The sequence below is a fragment of the Orycteropus afer genome, unplaced genomic scaffold, assembly GCF_000298275.1.
Source record: "Orycteropus afer afer isolate SDZICR_OR568_19922 unplaced genomic scaffold, OryAfe1.0 scaffold00003, whole genome shotgun sequence".
Classification (NCBI taxonomy): domain Eukaryota; kingdom Metazoa; phylum Chordata; class Mammalia; order Tubulidentata; family Orycteropodidae; genus Orycteropus; species Orycteropus afer.
Genome location: NW_006921590.1, coordinates 24,554,867 through 24,574,127, shown reverse-complemented (window position 1 = coordinate 24,574,127; position 19,261 = coordinate 24,554,867). Strand labels below are relative to the sequence as shown.

Here is a 19,261-nt window from a genome sequence, read left to right as displayed (position 1 = left end):
TGACTCCTTCACAAACTGAATACTTCATCATCAGTGGTCTTTAAAAAAGATGACGATCTTATTCGTAAAGAGCAGAAGCAGGAATATCATCCATTTAGACAGAGAGTATCTCTGCTAGATGATTTACTTTTTGAGGGCATAAATGTCTTATTACTTTTTGGATCTGTAGTGCCTTGCTCATAGTATGCACACAATAATGTTTGTTGGATAAATAGATGAATGAATTAATATAATATGCTCTACCATCATCTCTGCAACTCATTCATTCATTCATTGTTTAACCAAAAATATTAATTATGTAAAGAATCTTTTTTTAATGTCCCCATGAGGGGATGAGCATTTTTAATGATTCTTAAACTTAGGATGTTCTCTTTGTCACGTCTTATTTAGTGACCCAAATTGAATGAACCATATAGTGTCAGAGCTGTATCACCCAATGAGTTCTGCTCAACAACTGTCTATTGAGTTGGGCACTATGCTCAAAATTAGACAAGAATAAGGATGGATAGTGAGGATATATTTCCAAGGCTCTCACAGTATAGTGGAGAGATCAGTGAAGTATTTGGTGGTAAGTGACACAGGAGATAAGGGCAAGAGCACTCAGTCTTATCTGAGGATGCAGGGTATGTTTCTTGGGAGAGATGAATACTGAGCTGAGACTAGAAGAATGAGTAGGAGTTAGTAAGAAAAGGTGGGAAAGAGGAAGGTAGTTATCCAGCTAGAGAAAATTTCATGAGCCAAGGCCCAGAGGTATTAAACAGAAATATACTGTGAGCACAGAAATACATTTTGATCTTATTAGAGTACAAAGTGCGACTGCAAGGGAGAAGAGGCAAGGGAAATGATAACAAGTAATAGCCATGCTGTGGAAGGTGTTCTAGGTCATGCAAAGGGTTTGAAGTTGATTCTGAGATTAGAATGCGGAGCAGTTGGAGGCAATTGCTATAGCCCTGGCAAATGGTTAGGAGGGCCTGATCTAGGACAAAATCACACAATTTCAACAATAAGACCATCAAAGAAAAACATAAACCATGATAAAAAAAAAACTGCATCTAAAACCCCAAGCAATTTGGTCCCACAAATAAGCATGATCTGTTTTTTAAAATGTTATATCCCTATATAGCTCATAGCTCATTATTTCAGAATGAGAACACTATTTCAGAATTTCTTCTCTCTTTTAACATTTCTACTGCATTGATTTAAGTGTGATTGCACTTCTTCTTCTGGCCAAGATGAAATAACAGGGACTGGATTTACCCCCCCACCTGAAAAACCAAACAATGAGCAAAATATGTGAAATGATGGCTTTCAAGACACTGAGCGTGAGGCAATGAAAGACAGGACAATATTTAATGATTTAAAATTCACAGGAATTCAGTATAATTTTTTCTTCATAAAACCCCAGGAAAAAAAACCTCACCTACTTTTTTTTTGGCTCTAAAGGCTTATTTCAATTCTCAAATAGAAGGTTAATGCTATGGTCATTTCAAAAGAAAGTCATGTGCACAGTACCTTCTGCCCCATATCTCCAGGGAATCCTCGTGGGCCCTATAATTTGCAGCAGAAAAGATAAATTAAACCAATCAGCACACCTCTTCCACAGTATGCTCATATCTCCTGGTATTATTTAGATATAGCTCATCAATTAAAAGTAATAATTTTTTCCCATACTTACCTTTACTCCTTTTCGTCCCATCTGACCATAGCCTGGGATGCCATAATCTCCCTGTGAACACACCAGTTAATTTCAATTCCACAAAACTGAGAATTAATTGTAGTCTGTACTGGGAAGATTATGGTGCCAAGAGAGAAGCATTGGAGAGAAGCCTTCAAGATGGAGGGGGCTTAATCAGTGACCCTGAACCCTGGGAACATGAGTGTTGCTGGATTTTGCTGAGTTTTCCTCCCTTTCTGGTAGGATTCCCTATACCTCTTTTTCAGCTCCACTCTGCACCATTATAGGAATCAGAGGGATGGTCCTTCAGGACTCATGGCATCAGTGGGAAATTAAGAGTTTGTCCAAAAGGCATGTGTGAAGGATCTAAAATAATAATTACAAATGATGAAAGACATGGAAAAATGCTCATCCTCACTAGTAATCAAAGAAATGCAATTTGAAATTGTAACGAGGTACTTTTTTTTTTTCTGGACATTAAAATTGGAAAACATGAAGAAAAAAAAAAAAAGGTGATCATACTCATTGTTGGTATGGTTGTCCTAACAAGCACTCTCTTGCATGATGCATGACCGTTTTATTTTTTTATATGAATATTCCTAAAGGCACATTACAACAGGGGTAAAAAGCCTTAATTAAATATTACATATTCTTTGACCCAGCTATGCTACTTCTAGAAATTTCTATGTAGAAATTAATTATTGTTTTGCCCAAAATTTAGTTAGGTATAAGGATATTCACTGCTGTTCTGTTTATGACAATGGAAAACTGGAAACAAATATAATGTTCAATAGTAAGAGACTGGTCAAGTAAACTAAGGTACTTATATTCAGTAGAATAATTTGAAATTATTTAAATTGAGACTAAGTAAAAAAATAATTACATGGAAATATGTTCATGATGCATTGTTGAGAGAGAAAACTAGAGTATATTGCAATGATCTTATTTCTGATATCTTCAGGATGTAAATGATGAAGATCTAAAAATGGTGGGATTATGGGTATATTTTTCTTTTCTTTCCCTTTCACTTCTTTTTTTGTGTTTGGTAAATTTTCTACAATATCTATGCATAAATTCTATAAGAAAAATAATATTTTTAAAAGAATTAAAAAATTGTCCTTAACTAGACTGCTCCCTGGGCTGAGATTATGGTACAGTCAAAGCCTCTAGAACAGAATTCAGGCCTAAAATAGAAATGATCCCTTCTTGGCCCTATTTCCCAGTTTTTGTTGCTACCATGGAGCCTCACAAGTAGGGAAAAAAAATGGGTGGTGCTGTTTATCAACTGACATGCATCTATATGACCATACTGATGTTGCAATATTGAAATGCTCTATTCTGATTCATCCACTATCCTCTCTGTATCCATCCTTCCTCCCCCACACCACTCTTTCTCACTTTGACAGCCCAGCTATAGAATGACTGCTGTGACATAAGAGAAGTGCCTTCAATATCCCAGATGTTTAAGTTAATAGTATCAATACCCTTTTCTTTACCCCAGAACTTGCATCTGGGAAAGGGTAAAGGTCCCCAAACTTCATACCTGTTTTCCTCTCTGTCCACTTTGTCCCATTGGCCCTGGGTCTCCAAGAGCTCCAGGTTCTCCCTAATAAGTGAGAGAAGAAGAGCTTCAGATCAGTAAAATCAAGGCCTGCTCCTCACCATAAGAAGTTCTGTCCGCTAGATGAGGAGACATGGGTTGGCAGCGAAAGGTTAGTGCTCAGTAAGGAGAGGGCCTGAAGAGGAGAAATAATGATCTTCCCAAAGGTGAGCAAGCAACATCGCTAGCTTAACACAAGGGTAGACTCAAGTACCATTTTCCTGTTGTTATACAAGGACCAAAGAGGAAGGCAAAAGGTAGGAAATTTACTTTAGGGGAAGTTGATTCATTTGCTCATTTATTTGCCCATGTAAAATTATTGATTGTCCTGGAAAAGAACAGCATTAAACATGATAGATGTGGTCCTACCCTTATCAAGTGTAATCGGATTGATAAGAGAGATAATTAGACAAGCAATTATTATATTGTGTGATGAAGTTTGTGCTGCTATGAGAGCAAAGAGATGTTGCTGTTGTTGTTAGGTGCCATTGAGTTGTCTCTGACTCATAGTGACCCTATGCACAGCAGAATGAAACACTGCCTGGTCCTGTGCCAGCCTCACAATCTTTGCTATACCTGAGCCCATCATTGTAGGCACTGTGTCCATCCATCTTGTTGAGGGCCTTCCCCTTTTTCATTGACCCTCCACTTTACCAAGCATGATATCCTTCTCCAGAGAATGGTTCCTTCTGACAACATGATCAAAGTAGCTGAGATGAAGTCTGACCATTCTTGCTTTCAAGGAGCATTCAGGCTGCACTTCCTCCAGGACAGATTTATTAGTTCTTTCAGCAGTCTTTGCCAACACCACAACTCAAAAGCATCAACTCTTCTTCAGTCTTCCTTATTCATTGTCCAGCTCTCACATGCATAAGTGGCGATGAAAATAGCATGGCTTGGGTTAGGTGCATCTTAGTCCTCAAGGAGACATCAGACATCTTTGCTCTTCAGTACTTGAAAGAGGTCTTTTGCAGTGATTTGCCTAATGCAATACATTGTCTGATGTCTTGATTGCTGCTTCCACTGGTGTTGATTTTAGAACCAAGTAATATGAAGTCTTTGACAACTTCAATCTTTTTTCCATTTATTGTGATGCTGCTTATTGGTCCAGTTGTGAAAATTTTTGTTTTCTTTAGATTGAGGTGTAATCCATACTGCGGACTGTAGTCTTCAATCTTCATCAGTAAGTGCTTCAAGTCATCCTCACTTTCAGCAGGCAAAATCATGTCATTTGCGTATTGCAGGTTGTTAATGAGTCTTCTTCCAATCCTGATGCCACATTCCTCTTCATAGAGTCCAGCTTCTTGGATTGTTTGCTCAGCATACAGATTGAATAAGTATGGTGAAAGGATACAACCCTGACACATTCCCTTCCTGATTTTAAACAATGCAGTACCCTCTTGTTCTGTTTGAATGACAGCCTCCTGGTTTATGTAACAGGTTCCTCATGAGTACAATTAAGTGTTCTGGAATTCTCATTCTTCTCAATGTTATCCATGATTTGTTATGACCCACACAATCAAATGCTTTTGCATAGTCAATAAAATACAAATAAACATCTTTCTGGTATTCTTTGCTTTCAGCCAAGATCCATCTGACATCAGCAAAGAGATGGGATACCTAAATTAGATTTGGTGTGCCAGAAGCTGCCTGAAGGCAATGACCAAGGAAGCTGAGGGTTGAAAGATAAGTTTTGTGGGCTAGGGAAAGGCAAGGAAGGGTGAGTATGAGCCAGGTAGAGGAAATGCTTGGTGAGAAGTCAGGGCAGGTGTGCTCTAGGAACTGAGAAAACTTCAATATACAGGAGGAACTGGCAGCAAGGCATGGAGGACAGAAGATGCATTTCTTGTTATGTGCCATCGAGTCAGCCCCGACTCATAGCGACCCTTCCTTGGGTTTCCAAGGTGATATCACTATGGAAGTAGATTGCCCAACCTTCCTTCCGAGGAGTGGCTGGTGCGTTTGACCCGCCAGCCTTCTGGTTAGCAGTCAAATGCCTTAGGCATTATACCACCAGAGCTCTTGCACAGGCTATGAAGCCATAGAATTTAACAGAGTCAAATTGCAAAGGCCTTGTAAGCTACTTTGAAGTTTGGAGACTTTCTTGAGAGCAATGGGGAAGGCAATACTGGCTACATAATTTGTGGGAGCAATGCAAAATGATAATGTGAGGTACCTTGTTCAAAAATTATTAAAAATTCTAAGAAGGTAACAGCAGAGCATTAAACTAGGCAGAGGGTCCTTCTAAGCTCAGTGTTCTATATCACAGGCAAATGAAGTTGGCTCTGGGTGGGTAGGGGAGATACAGAAAAGTTTTAAGCAGGGGAGTGAGATCCTGGCTAGGCCAATGATTTGCTCTCTGACAATCTCTGTAAGAGGCACCTCCATGGTGGCAGGTGGGGTTAGACAGAGAATTGCATCTGTAAAAAGAAGATCTGGGTTCTGCAACCCCTCTGCCACTGAGTACATCCATGCATTCAGAAAATCAGGGATTTGAAAAGCTTTTCAGGTTGTTTCATGATGGGTGAGATTACTCTGTCTCTTCTCATGAAGTAGGGGCAGTTTCATGGAGAAAATGAACAATTAGAAAGTTTGTGCTCAATGAAGGAAGAGAACATATTAGTAGAATGCTGGTAGCCTATTGATAGTGACTGGATTCAATCATGTGAGGAACTAACATAAAAATCTGGAAGAGAATAGAGATATTTTGCTCTCAGTATTGTATTTAATTGATTTACTTTAAAATTGTATTTATTTTGTTACGGTTGTTGAGAATATACAGAATATATAAAATATACATACACCAATTCACCAGTTTCCACACATGTAATTCAGTGGCATTAATACTGTTCTTTGAGTTGTGCAACCATTCTCACTCTCATTTTCTGGGCTTTCCTCTTTCATTAACATAAACTCACTGCCCCCTAAGATTCCTATCTTTTGGGTTGTTTTTGTCAATTTGATCCTGTATTGATAGTTCTTAAAACAGCAGAATGCTCAAGGCAGACTTTTTTTTTTTTTTTTTTTACTAGTTAAGCTAAACTATTGTTTGGTTTTAAGAAGACTTCATAGGATATTTTTGCTTTAAAGATTATGTCAGGGAAATAGTTAGAAATAACACTTACTTTTTTGCCCAAAAGTCCAGGCCTTCCAATGCTCCCTTCGGGTCCTATTGGTCCTGGAGAGCCCTGAAAGGAAATGGGAGACATAAATGTTGGAGCTGCAGCAATTCTTAGAAAGCCTATTAAAAGTTTTTCATTTTTCTTCATAGCAGTTCCAACAACTCCTTGATGCCTCCTTACAAGGAAACCAGCCATCCAGGAGAGAGAGACATATGGCCTAAAACTGCTACTCAGGATAAGTTCCAGTTAAAAGACACCAATCTTGAGCTGCATGGACATCACTTAGTAAGAAACAGAAAAGGTGCCCTTTCCTCAGCACATTTTATTCCTAAGCATGAGAAATTCGTCATGATGTACTGATTTTGTTAGAACAACACACTTGCTGCCTTCTGCCACCTCTGTCCACTGTGCCATGTGTGCATGCATAATGAGATGTAGAATACATTTCAATTTCTCCATCTCAAAATGGGCAATAGTGTCTCTCACAAACATGCAAGGAAGAGAACTGAGCAAATGCAGGTATTCCTTGCTCTCTGAACTCTTGCCATCCAAGCTGAAGAACAGAATAGATTAAGAATTTTTTTATTCAAATCCCTCATTATCCAAATTCTCATCACTCATTATCAGAAAATCAGGAAACAAATAGATTCAGACGGCTAATTTGACATGTGAATTTAAGAATCAATTCGATTTGGATAGCAAGGGATATTGGCAGAATCACTTTCAAACATCTACAATCAATGGAGATACGAATGGTACAAATAATGTTTAAAAGTTATGAAAAACCAGAATAATATATCAGGTTTGGGAGGAAATGTTAATTATTTAGCAGTATCAGTATTACTCCAAATGCCTTTTTTCTTCTTAGACTGATGAAATTAGTCTGCATTTCTGAGTAAAACCCAAGTGAAGGAGAAAGAAAGGTCTCCAAGCTATATGCCAAGACTGTGAGGTGGGCTAAAACTGGCCCCCAGTTAATTCAAAATGAAACAATCTATATGTGGATAACATAAAATAAACAGTATATGAAGATGTTTTTGAAGTAAGAAGCAAACAAAGGTTGGGAGCTATTTACCTTAATGTCTCTGAGTCACTCACCTGTGGTCCTTTATGCCCCTGGCTTCCCTTTTCTCCTTTCCTGCCAGGAATTCCATCTAGCCCCTGTGGTGGTAACAAAAGAAACATTCGCTATCAGGTGTCAATGAAAAACCTCCTTTCTTGGTTAGTGCTTTGAAACATCCCCATGGAAAAGCAACACTCTGATTCCTCAAATAGCCTCTTGCTTAACTGTTAAAAGGCTGAAAACAAACTTTAACCGGTGAGATTAAGCATATTTTAGCAGAGGAATTGGAAGCAGATCTGACTCAGTGGTACAGATCTTATTAAGGAATTCCCTACCTGGATATATGACTTCATATCTCTCCTACAGGGAGAAATGACAAAGGAAAACTAAAGGGAAGAAGATAGCCTATAGACAAAGGAAGTGAGACATAAACAAGAGTCAGATAGAGTTCTTGACAGGGCTTATCAATATATAAAGTAGAGAGCAATGTTTTCTCGTGTTAGGACAAAGGACTATTAGTATCAGAGCATTATTGGTGAAATCAAAGCATATTTTCCACCATATTTACCTTCAAATTCATAGTTCTCAGATGGTTTTCTTACATAGAAGGAGAAACTAAATGTCTTAGTAAGGTTTCTCACCACTAAAGCACCAGGTGTGAAATAGGTTCTGGTTGCCCCCCACAAATGACGGCTGGAGCCAATGGACTGCCTGGGCTAATTGCCTACGTAGAACATAGCTCTTATTTTGTGTAACTCATGGCTCTTAGGTTCAAGGGGCCATGGAGTATCTTGTCATCCTGCCTGAATGCCTGAGGATGGATTCAGGCTGGTCCCTTGGGTACTGCTAGCTGACAGCTTGGTTCAGGGACCCCACAACCACTCAGGAGAATCCCAAATCCCAGTTTAATAGTAATCATCTGGAACTTTCTAGAAGAAAAACAAACTCCTGGGAAAGCCTTGGAATAGGCATATCAGCACAAGACTTTCCAGACAAATTCAGGCTTAAAATGGCTTTCATAATGTCTGGTCACTAAATACCCATGTGTTACAAAGCCATTGTCTAGGCATGGCCCTGGCATCTTTCTGGCATGGAAGAGAGAAGAGAAGAAGGCAGAGAATCCTTGACTTCTGATGTCCATTTAACTATAGATATGACCACGACCAAATGTGAATGGTTCATATAAAGTCCAATCTGGAATATTCCAGGTATACTGTTACTCCCTATGGATTAAGCTATAGATGAGTTGAATAAGTTTCCAACTCCAAACTAACTTTCCTTCATGGGCTTCTGTGCTCCAGACCTCAGTTAACAAAAACCAGTATGATGATCCTGATATCGGTTAACATAATATTATATAACATTAATACAGTATCAAGGTATAATATTTCATTATTACTACTATGCAGACACAATATCAGTTGAACACAAGAGTAGATCTTTCCTTTACAAAAGGGTCATCAGTGAGCTGCAAGTATGGGAGCAGGTTTGATGAAGCAAACTCACACATTCACAGAAGGAAATTCCAGAAATATGTGGAGAGGAGGCAGATTAAAAATTTCTCGTTATTTATTTATTTTTTTTAAATATGGAACTTCTGCCTTCTTTCCATCAGGATAATTCAGCATTGTTCATCAATACTTATCAAATATTCTAACACACCTGTGCTCCTTGTAATCCTTCATTTCCTGGTGCACCTTTAAGTCCAGAATTTCCTGGCTGCCCCTGATGAATGAGAGTTTTCAGTGTTAAATTTTCTCCATATTATTTCCATGTAGATTTTCTCTCTGTAGTATCTATTATGAATTGAATTCTGTCCCCCCAAAAATATATAATGGAGTTCTGACTCATATACCTGGGGAAAGAATCCTGTCTAGGAATCAGGGTTTCTCTATTATGTCAATGAGGCCATGTCACTGCAGGGTATGTCCTAAACCGAACAGAGATGGGGTGGGGGACATGGGGATGGGGTGGGTAGAGCCACCTGAAGATCTCCAAGGAACCAAGGAATGTTGCAAGCTATGTAAGCTGAGACAAGGATCTTCCCCCAGAGCCAGCCCCCTAGAGTGGGTACCTTGAATTTGGACTTCTAGCCACTCCTCGGAAGGAAAGTTGGGCAATCTACTTCCATAGTGATACCTCCTCGGAAACCCAAGGAAGGGTCGCTATGAGTCAGGTCCGACTAGGCAGCCCATAACAACAACAACAGCCTCCTGAACTGTGAGAGAATAAACTTCTATTCTTTAAAGCCACCTGCTTGTGATATTTCTGTGATATTTATATGTCATAAAACAGTACCAGGAAACTATACAGTACTCACGGTTCTTAGCCTCAAAGTTACTCCTACTTTACTCTTTCTTACTGTCTGAAGGAATGAGCCCTTGCTTGCTTGCTTGCTTTTCATTTTGTTTGTTCATTATTCTAATGAAGAATTTCGGTCTCTTGCCATGGATTCCAAATGTGTAGGAGAAGTAGTTAAATTCACAAGTTCTGTTTACTACAAAGATACCTGTTTTGCCTTAGGCCAAGCCTGTCTTGTTCCTGGGCAGCTGAACTGATGGGTACTTGTGTTTCCCATTCTTGATGAGGACCACGCCCAGTGCTCAGTGCTTTCTACAACATCCTTTCTAAATACTCATTCATTACCATCACCATTTGCCTGTGGGGAATCTCATCTCATTCCCATCCACCACAGGGAACACAAAGTAAAGAATCTTACCGGGACACCTGGGAGCCCCCTTTGGCCTTCTCTTCCCTGGAAAAGAAAAGATGATGTGTTAGTGTGCGGGGTTTTGCATGGAGGGGTCCCTTAGAGACAAACCAGCATTTCTTGTTCTCTACATCTCTGATTGACATGAGTAATGAGCAGCTCACAGAAATGGCTTCCCTGAGGCACTTTCCATAGATGAATTTATACACTGGGCACTTAATTACAGCCTAACATTTGGGGGATTGATTGCTAACCAATCTAAAAGTCATTACCCACCCAGCTCCAGTCTGAAAACCTCTTGACAATTATCTGGGAGGCTGTTTGGAGAATCAAATCAACTTGAAGCGCCTGTCTTCTATCTTTCCGTCTCTGGTAAATCCCACAAAAGAACTTTTAAATCAGAGGCATCCTGTGAGAAGGAGCTGTGCCATACTCATCTCTCTGTGTCCTTGCCCTCTGACTCGCTTCATTGGTGAGAGTAAAACATTGTTAGAGACAGTGCTTCAGATAGGCCCACTGGGGTTTGTCTCAGTGGAATTCTACAGGGAAGAGATGGCTGCTGGAGTGTGATCAACATGGTCCAAGTGCCCCGAGGTTCATGTGGGACAAGTTAGGCTGATCCCTGAAGCTGAAATCTGCCTGTACCTGTCTAGAAACGATTCACATTTCCTAGCTCAGGCTCTCCATCTAGTGGCTGTCTTTGCCACACCCTCTTCTTTCCAGAGGGTAGCTAAACAGGAAAATGATGCAGCCCCCAGACCTTCATTTCTTTTTCCCTAAACAGCAACACTAAAATCTTCTCTCCTACTCCCCCACTCCCTAGCAAACCCTCTGCTTTGAAAAAGTCATATAATGTCTCAGCTCATCAATTCACTTTGCATTGGGATAGACAACTAGGATCATTTTAGGTATTAAATGAATACTTTTCAAAATTTTATTTGTTCAATTCACTCATTCAGAAAGTCACCATGGATATTGTCATTTAATAAATGCTGCTTTCTTTCAGTGGTTCACATTCTGCAGTTTCTCAGAACAAACTAACTGCAGAATATTACCTCCCCTAGGTTTGCGGAGGAGTTCCTGAGTGGTGCAAACGGCTAATGTGTTTGGCTGCTAACCAAAAAGTTTGGAAGTTCACTACTAGGTATATAACCTATAGAAATAAGAGCCATGGCACATATGCACACTCATGTTCATCACAGCACTATTCACAATCGCAAAAAGATGGAAAAACCTAAATGTCCATCAATGGATGCCTGAATGGATAAACAAACTATGGTATAATACACACGATGGAATACTAAGTTATTTTAAAGGATAACAATGAATCTGCAAAACATTTCATAACATGGATGAACCTGGAGGACATTATGCTGAGTGAAATAAATCAATCACAGAAGAGTAAATACTGTATGAGACCACTACTATGAAGAGTCAACAAAAGGTTTACATGTAGAAAGAAACATTCTTTTAAGGTTACCAAAAGTAGTAGAGGAAGTAAGGGTAAATCACTAACAAGAGGGTAGACATGTATTAACATAGGCAAAGGGAAAGGAAATATACAAGAGGGAGGCCAGCACAAAATCATCAAGGCAGAGGAAGACCCTAGGAGGAACATGAGAGTTAAAGGCAATAGAGCTAACTACTATTACATATACAATTCTGCAATAACAGTAATGACAATAATTACTTGTCTTGGTAATAGACACACGAGTGGGTACCTAGATTGACATATAAGCTGAATAGGTACAAGAAAGTGAGTGGGACTACACCCATGAATATATATTGGCTTGACAGAGGCTATTTCTACATATATATTTACATACATTGCAAATATATAGAGCATATAGGGACAAAGTTATGAAAACTTCTTAGCCATAACCAATACCTTGAAGGAATGAGTTGCTGGGTCCAGGGGCTCAGGACTACAGTCTTAAAGGGCATCAAGGTCAATTGGCATGACATACTCCACAAACACAATGTTCTACATCCTACTTTGATGAGTTGCAACTGGGTTCTTAAAAGCTCGGAAATGGCCATGTAAGATCCAGCTATTGGTCTCTCCCCATCTTAAGCAAAGAAAAGTGAAGAAAATCAAAGACACATGGAAACAATTAGTCCAAAGGACTAATGGACCATATAAACCCCAGCCTCCACAACCATGAGATCAGAAAAACAAGGTGGTGCCAGGTAATACTAACCCCTATGAAAGGGATCACAATAGGAGGTCCTGGATAGAGTTGCAGAAAAATGTGTAACAAAATTCAAAATCATAAAAAAGACCAGGCTTACTGGTCAGGTAGAGATTGATGAAACCCCTAAGACTATAGCCCTTACACACTATTCAAGCCTGGAAATTAACTCACCCCTGTGGTTCAACTTTTAGTCAAACAATACCAAACCAAAACCAAACCCATTGCTATTCAGTTGATTACGACCCATGTTGACCCCCATTGGATTTCCAAGGCTACAAATCTTTATGGAGGTAGATTGCCCCATCTTCCTCCCATGGAGCAGCTGATGGGTTTGAACCACTGATCTTGTGGTTAGCTTCCAAACGCCTTACCCACTACATCACCAGAGCTCCTTAGTCAACAATAGACATGCTTTTAATGTGAACAATAACACAAAGAAGGTTAGGACACCTTAGAATAAACCAAATAAGATCAAAAGCTCAGCATTTGCCCAAGGATGGAGTTCAGAAGGCAGGAAAGGACAGGAAAGAAGGATAAATGGAAATAGTAAACATATAGAGGAAGTGGGAAGAGTGCTGTTACATTGTGGAGACTGCAATCAATGTCGCTAAATAAAATATGTATGAATTGTTGAATAGAAAACAAATATGCTCTGTAAACTTTCACTCATATCACAATAAAAAGTTAAAAAAAAAAAAAAGGCTGGAGGTTCAAGGGTTCAATTTACCCAGAAGTACCTCAGAAGAAAGGCCTGGAAATATAATTCTGAAAAATTAGCCATTGAAAACCCTATAAAACACAATCTACTCTGACAAATGTGAATTCACCATTAACGGGAATTCACTTCTCAGCAACTGGTTAGGTTGCCTGATGATTAGAATTCTTCCAATGAGGTTCTGCCTCTTTATTTTAGATACTCTTTGCATTTAAAATGCAAATATCATTGACATCAAGCTCAAATGGCATGACATACTACATAAAAACATTGCTCTATATCCTACTTTGGTGAGTAGTGACTGGGGTCTTAGACGCCTACAGGCAGCCATCTAAGATGCAACAATGGGTCTCTCTTCATCCAGAGCAAAGAAGAATGAAGAAAACCAAAGACACATGGGAACAATTAGTCCAAGGGACTACATGACTCAGACCAGAAGAACTACGTACCCAGCTACTACTGTCAACCTCTCGGAAAGGGATTAGTGTAAGAGATCCTGGATAGAGTGGGAGAAAAATGTGGAACAAAACTCAAAATCATGGAAAAGACCAGGCTTACTGGTTTGAAAGAGACTGGCAAATCCTCAAGACCAATCAGTCACCCATCAGGACTGGAATTGAATTCTCTCCTGTGGCTTCCAGCCAAACAATAGACAGGCATAAAAGGTGGACATTTACACCAGGTAGGTACACTCCTTAGAACACTCAATCATGGGAGAGCAGAAGGGCAGTATTTGCACAGGGACATACTTCAGAGGGCAGGAATGCATGAGAAAGAAGGACACAGGAAAAAAGTAACCACAAGGAGGAAGTGGGAAGAGAGCTGTTATATTACACGGATTACAATCAATGTCATGAAACAAAATGTGCACGAACTGTTGTAAGGAAAATGAATTTGCTCTGTAAACTTTCACCCAAATCACAATTAAAAAAAAAAGAACGGAAAAGAAAATAAGCTATAAAATGATGAGGAATGATAAATAAATCCAATAAAAAAAAAAAAGAAAAAAAGCAAATAACCACATTGGAACTTGTCAGCTGTTTGTACTGTGATGTGACTAGTTAGTCATTCCTCTTGCCAGTATGGATGTGGAGAAGAAATGGTAACCAAAGGCTGAGGGCACTGTGTTAGTTTCTATGCCATCATAACTCTGTTTCCATTAAAAAGCATATAAAATAATGTTTCTTCTGTGTCACACAGTATAGCATACTTATTAGGGACATGTCCTTAGAAGTCAGGCAGTCTTGAGGTCAGCTCTGCTGTTTAAAGACTGCATGGCACAGAGCAGAAGCACAATAAACTTTAGCCAGGGTGGTTAGGAGGACAGTCTCTGGAGTGAGATGGTCTAGGTTCAAATCTCAGCTCTACCACTTGCTAGTTATTATGACTTTGGGCAAGTTGCCTGGGGTTCTTTGATTTTTCTCAACTGTAAAATGGATATTATAATAATATCTACCTTATAGGTCTGTTAAGGAGCTCTGGTGGCATAGTGCCTAAGGCATTTGACTGCTAACCAGAAGCTGGTAGTTCAAACCACCAGCCACTCCGTGGATGGAAGACTGGGCAATCTACTTCCGTAAAGATTTACTGCCTCGGAAACCCAAAAGGGGTCACTATGAGTTGGAATTGACTCGATGGCAGTGAATTTGGTTTGGATTTATAAGGTCTGTTATGAGGGGTAAATAAATTAATATTTAAAAGTGATTTGATTAGGGTAGTGATTTGATCAGCTCTGGTAGCGTAGTGCCTAAGACACTTGACTGCTAACCAGAAGGCTGGCGGTTCAAACCCACCAGCCACTCTTGGGAACGAAGATGGGGCAATCTACTTCCGTAGTGATACTGCCTCTGAAACCCAAGGAGGGGTCGCTATGAGTCGGGTCCGACTCGGCGGCACGTAACAACAACAACCACTGGCTCAAAGTCGATGCTATAGAAGCATAAATATTACTATCTAATTCCCTGTGTGTGGTAGGCAAAAGAAAAGGGCCTGAATGGTGCAAGCAGTTAATGCACTTGCTTGCTAACCAAAAAGCTGGCAATTTGAGTCTGCCCAGAGGTGCCTTGGAAGAAAAACGTGGCAATCTACTTCTGAAAAACCAACCACTGAAAACCCTGTGGGCACAGTTCCACGCCAATACACTTGGGATCTCCATGAGTTGGAGTCCACTCTATGGCAACTAGTTAAAGACCACCTGACACTCACAGAACATTCTTTCCTTCATTAGAAAGGTGGAGATAGGGCAGGGAAGCTGGATGTTTTATGATGCCTTGTTTAATTCAGGAGAAAAGAAATCACAAAACAAGAGGTCAGTAGGGAAGTAGATAAAGACAGGGAGAAGGCTGTGTGCCTCATGTCTTGGGGTGATTTAAAAGTAATCAAGTAGTTTTCAGTATTAATTCCCTACTCTACGTCTGGCATCTTTTTTTTTTTAAAAAAGTGCTTTATTTATGTCAGAGTTACAAAGCTATTTTGAACTAAAAGTCATTTCTCTTAAGCTAACAAAAATTCATAAATATTTACCTTGAAAATTTATACAATTTAGCTCATCTTATTGCTCTACTACTTCCTCTGATTGCATTTTAATTATCTTGTGTAGAGAAGAGGGCAAAATCCCAGAGCATTTTACCAGAAGCACTGGGAAGCCTAACCCCTGATTGCAGATCCTTTCTCTTAAGAATTATGATTCAAGATAAACACAGGCAACAGGAGTTAAAGCACATTTTCCACACACTCTCACATGGAGAAGGCCATCAGCCACTGCCTTCAAAATGATGAGAAGATTCCAAATTTGTAATAGAGAAGAAAACCAAGGACTTTCAATTCCATCTTGAACAAAACTGGGCCAGTTTAGGACCTTGGACATCATTCTTCTCTTTTTATGACCTCCATGCTAAGTATGTGTTAGAGGCTTTTTTTTTTTTTTTTTTTTTTTAAACACTTTCTAAACATCAACTCTAACTTCAGTAGTACACAAAGAGAAAGGTGATTTCTTGGTTGTTCCTTAAAGAGATGGGGGAACCCAATAGCCCTGTTTTATGTTGTGATAGGCTTGATAACACACACACACACACACACACACACACACACTCAAATTAGGTAAAACCACTGCCATTTAGTTAATTCCAACTCATAGTAACCCTATAGGAAAAAACAGAACTACCCCATAGGATTTCCAAGGCTAAAATTTTCACAGAAGGAGACCACTACATCTTTCCCCTGCAGAGCAGCTGATGAGTTTGAACCACCAGTCTTTCAGTTAGCAGCCACATCCTTAAGCTATGCCATCAGGGCTCCTGAAATAACATGAGATGCTATAAAGTTACCCTAGAACTCCCAGATTGCTACTAGGTTGGCCTTGTTTGTCCATGTTTTGGCCATTTAAGAAAGAATTTCTCAGTGATTCTTCTTTCTCATTGACAACATGTGAAGAGAAAAGAAGGATATGTTTACCCAGTTCATATGGTCTTTTTTTTTTTTTTTTTTTTAAATTGTGATTTGGGTGAAAGTTTACAGAGCAAATTCACTTTCCATACAGCAGTTCACATACACATTGTCTCACGATATTGACTACAATTTACCCAATGCAACAGCTCCCCTCCCACTTCCTCTCAATAGTTACCTCTTCCTTGTGTCCATCCCTCCATGCACTCCTACTCCTTGAACTGTCTCCCTATGCATAAACAGCCCTTCTTTCTCCCACGATTGTTCTCTCCAAGGAGTGTATCTACCTCAGGTAAAAGTTCAACTCATATGCCTGTTTTTTGTTTGGCTGGAAGCCACAGGTGTGGGTTCAGTTCTAGACCTGAAGGACAGCTATGGCCCATAGTTTCAGTGGTTCCACCAGGCTCTATCAGACCAGCAAGCCTGGTCCACACCCTTTTTTTCCCCAAATGATTTTGAGTTTTGTTCCACATTGTTCTCCCTCTCTATCCAGGATCTCCTACATAGACCTCCCTCCAAGTGGTTGACAGTGGTAGCCAGGTACAATCTAGTTCTTCCAGTGTCATAATCATATAGGCTGAGAATCACATGGTGTACTAGTTGTGAGGACTAATTGTTTCCATGAATCTTTGGTTTTCTTCATTCTTCTTTGCTCTGGATGCAGAGAGACCCATTGTTGCATCCAGATGACTGCTTGCAAGCTTTTAAAATCAGTTGCTACTCACCAAAGTAGGAGGTGGAACAATGTTTTGTGTAGTACGTTATGTCAATTGAGCTTGATGTCCCCTGCGACTATGGTCCCAAGCCCACAGGTTCAACTACTTGTGCCCTCTAGGTAGCTGGCTGAGACCAAGAAGTGACTACAACCTTGTCCTTTGTCAGCTCTACTATACCCCTCGGAATTCTTACAGAACATACAAATACACTTGTAGAACCATTGCCTGCCAACCCCATACATGGTCTTGGGTACACTCATGCTGCATAGACATACCTAATAGTTCAGCTTGTCCATCTATCCATCCACCCGTATACCCATGTTTGCTTTCACTGACAATGCATTACTGTACCTGCAAAAGGGTTCATCTTTGTTTTCTGCACCTCCCATGTACCTCTCTATGTCTTCCTCTTCCTCAATGCCACCACGTTGATCACTCACATTTGGTACATTGCCCTTCCCTTCACCCAAATCAATACTTATCTCTACCTGTCTAACAATGTTCCCTACCCTACCCTCCCACCCCTGGTAACCAACAAAGAAAATGTCCTTCCATATCTAAACCTTTCCTTGACTTTTACAATAACAGACTGATACAGTATTTGTCCTTCTATGATTGACTTATTTCACTCATCATAATGTCCTCCAAGTTCATCCATGTTATGCAGTGTTTTGCAGATTCTGTGTTGTTCTTTAGGGTTGCATAGTATTCCATTGTGTGTATGTACCATAGTTTGGTTATCCATTCCTCAGTTGATGGACATCTAGGTTGTTTCCATCTTTTGGCTATTGTAAATAGTGCTGCGATGAACATGGGTGTGCATATATCTGTTCTTGTCATGGCTCTCACTTCTTTAGGATATATACCTAGTAATGGAATGGCTGGGTCAAATGATATTTCTATTTCAACTTTTGAAGGAATCACCATATACTGCTTTCCTCAGTGGTTGAACAATTTGACAGTCCCACCAGCAGTGTAGGTAAGTCCCAATCTCTCCGCATCCTCGTCAGCATTTGTTGTTTTCTTCTGTCTTGTTGAACTTTGCTGCTAGTGCTGGAGCAAGACGGTATCTCATTGTTTTGATTTGCATTTCTCTAATAGCTAATGATTGTGAGCATTTCTTCATATGTTTGTTGACTGCCTGAATATTCTCTTTGGTGAAGTGTCTATTCATGTCTTCTGCCCATTTTTAATTGGATTATTTATCTTTTTGTTGATGAGGTGTTGGAGTTTTCTATAAATTCTAGAGATAAGTCCCTTGTCAGATATGTCATTGCCAATAAATTTTTCCCAATCTGTAGGTTGTCTTTGACTATTTTGGAGAAGCCTTTAGAAGCACATAAAAATTTAATTTTTAGAAGGTCCTATTCATCTAGTTTCTCTTCTGCTGTTTGTGCATTTTGAGTTACACTTGATAACCTATTTATGCCATATATTGTTATTGTTGTTATGTGCCATCGAGTCGGACCTGACTCATAGTGACTTCTCCTTGGGTTTTCAAGGCAGCATCACTACGGAAGTAGATAATTTGCCCCTAGTTTTTCCTTGAGGAACTCTATAGTTTCAGGTTTCACATTTAAATCTTTGATCCATCTGCAGTTAGTTTTTGTGTGTGGTATGAGGTACAGATCTTGTTTCATTTTTCTGCAAATGGATATCCAGTTTTGTCAGCACCTCTTATTAAACAAACATTCTTTTCCTCATTTAATGGATTCAGGCCCTTTGTCAAAAATCAGCTGACTATAGGTCGATGGATCTATTTCTGGGTTCTCAATTGTATTCCATTGGTCTACATGTCTGTCATTGTACCATTGTTGTTGTTGTTAAGTGCCGTCAAGTCATTTCCGACTCATAGTGACCCCCATGCACAGCAGAACGAAACACTGCCCGATCCTGCGCCAGCCCCACAATCCCTGCTATACTTGAGCCCATCATTGCAGCCACTGTGTCAATCCATCTCGTTGAAGGCCTCCCCCTCTTTCGTTGACCCTCCACCCTACCAAGCATGACATCCCTCTCCA

The 19,261-nt window shown here is 39.8% G+C and overlaps 1 protein-coding gene across 1 annotated transcript in view; it reads right to left on the bottom strand.

Moving 5' to 3' along the window:
- The window catches only part of COL6A5 (collagen type VI alpha 5 chain), a 135,925-nt gene that overhangs the window by 46,779 nt on the left and 69,885 nt on the right, over window positions 1-19,261 (bottom strand). The window contains exons 21-27 of the mRNA XM_007936816.2: window positions 10,180-10,215; window positions 9,123-9,185; window positions 7,496-7,558; window positions 6,401-6,463; window positions 3,219-3,281; window positions 1,676-1,726; window positions 1,513-1,548 (exon numbers count right to left, since the gene is read on the bottom strand). Coding sequence (XP_007935007.2) covers window positions 1,513-1,548; window positions 1,676-1,726; window positions 3,219-3,281; window positions 6,401-6,463; window positions 7,496-7,558; window positions 9,123-9,185; window positions 10,180-10,215 — 375 coding nt within the window. The remainder of the gene's footprint in view (window positions 1-1,512; window positions 1,549-1,675; window positions 1,727-3,218; window positions 3,282-6,400; window positions 6,464-7,495; window positions 7,559-9,122; window positions 9,186-10,179; window positions 10,216-19,261) is intronic.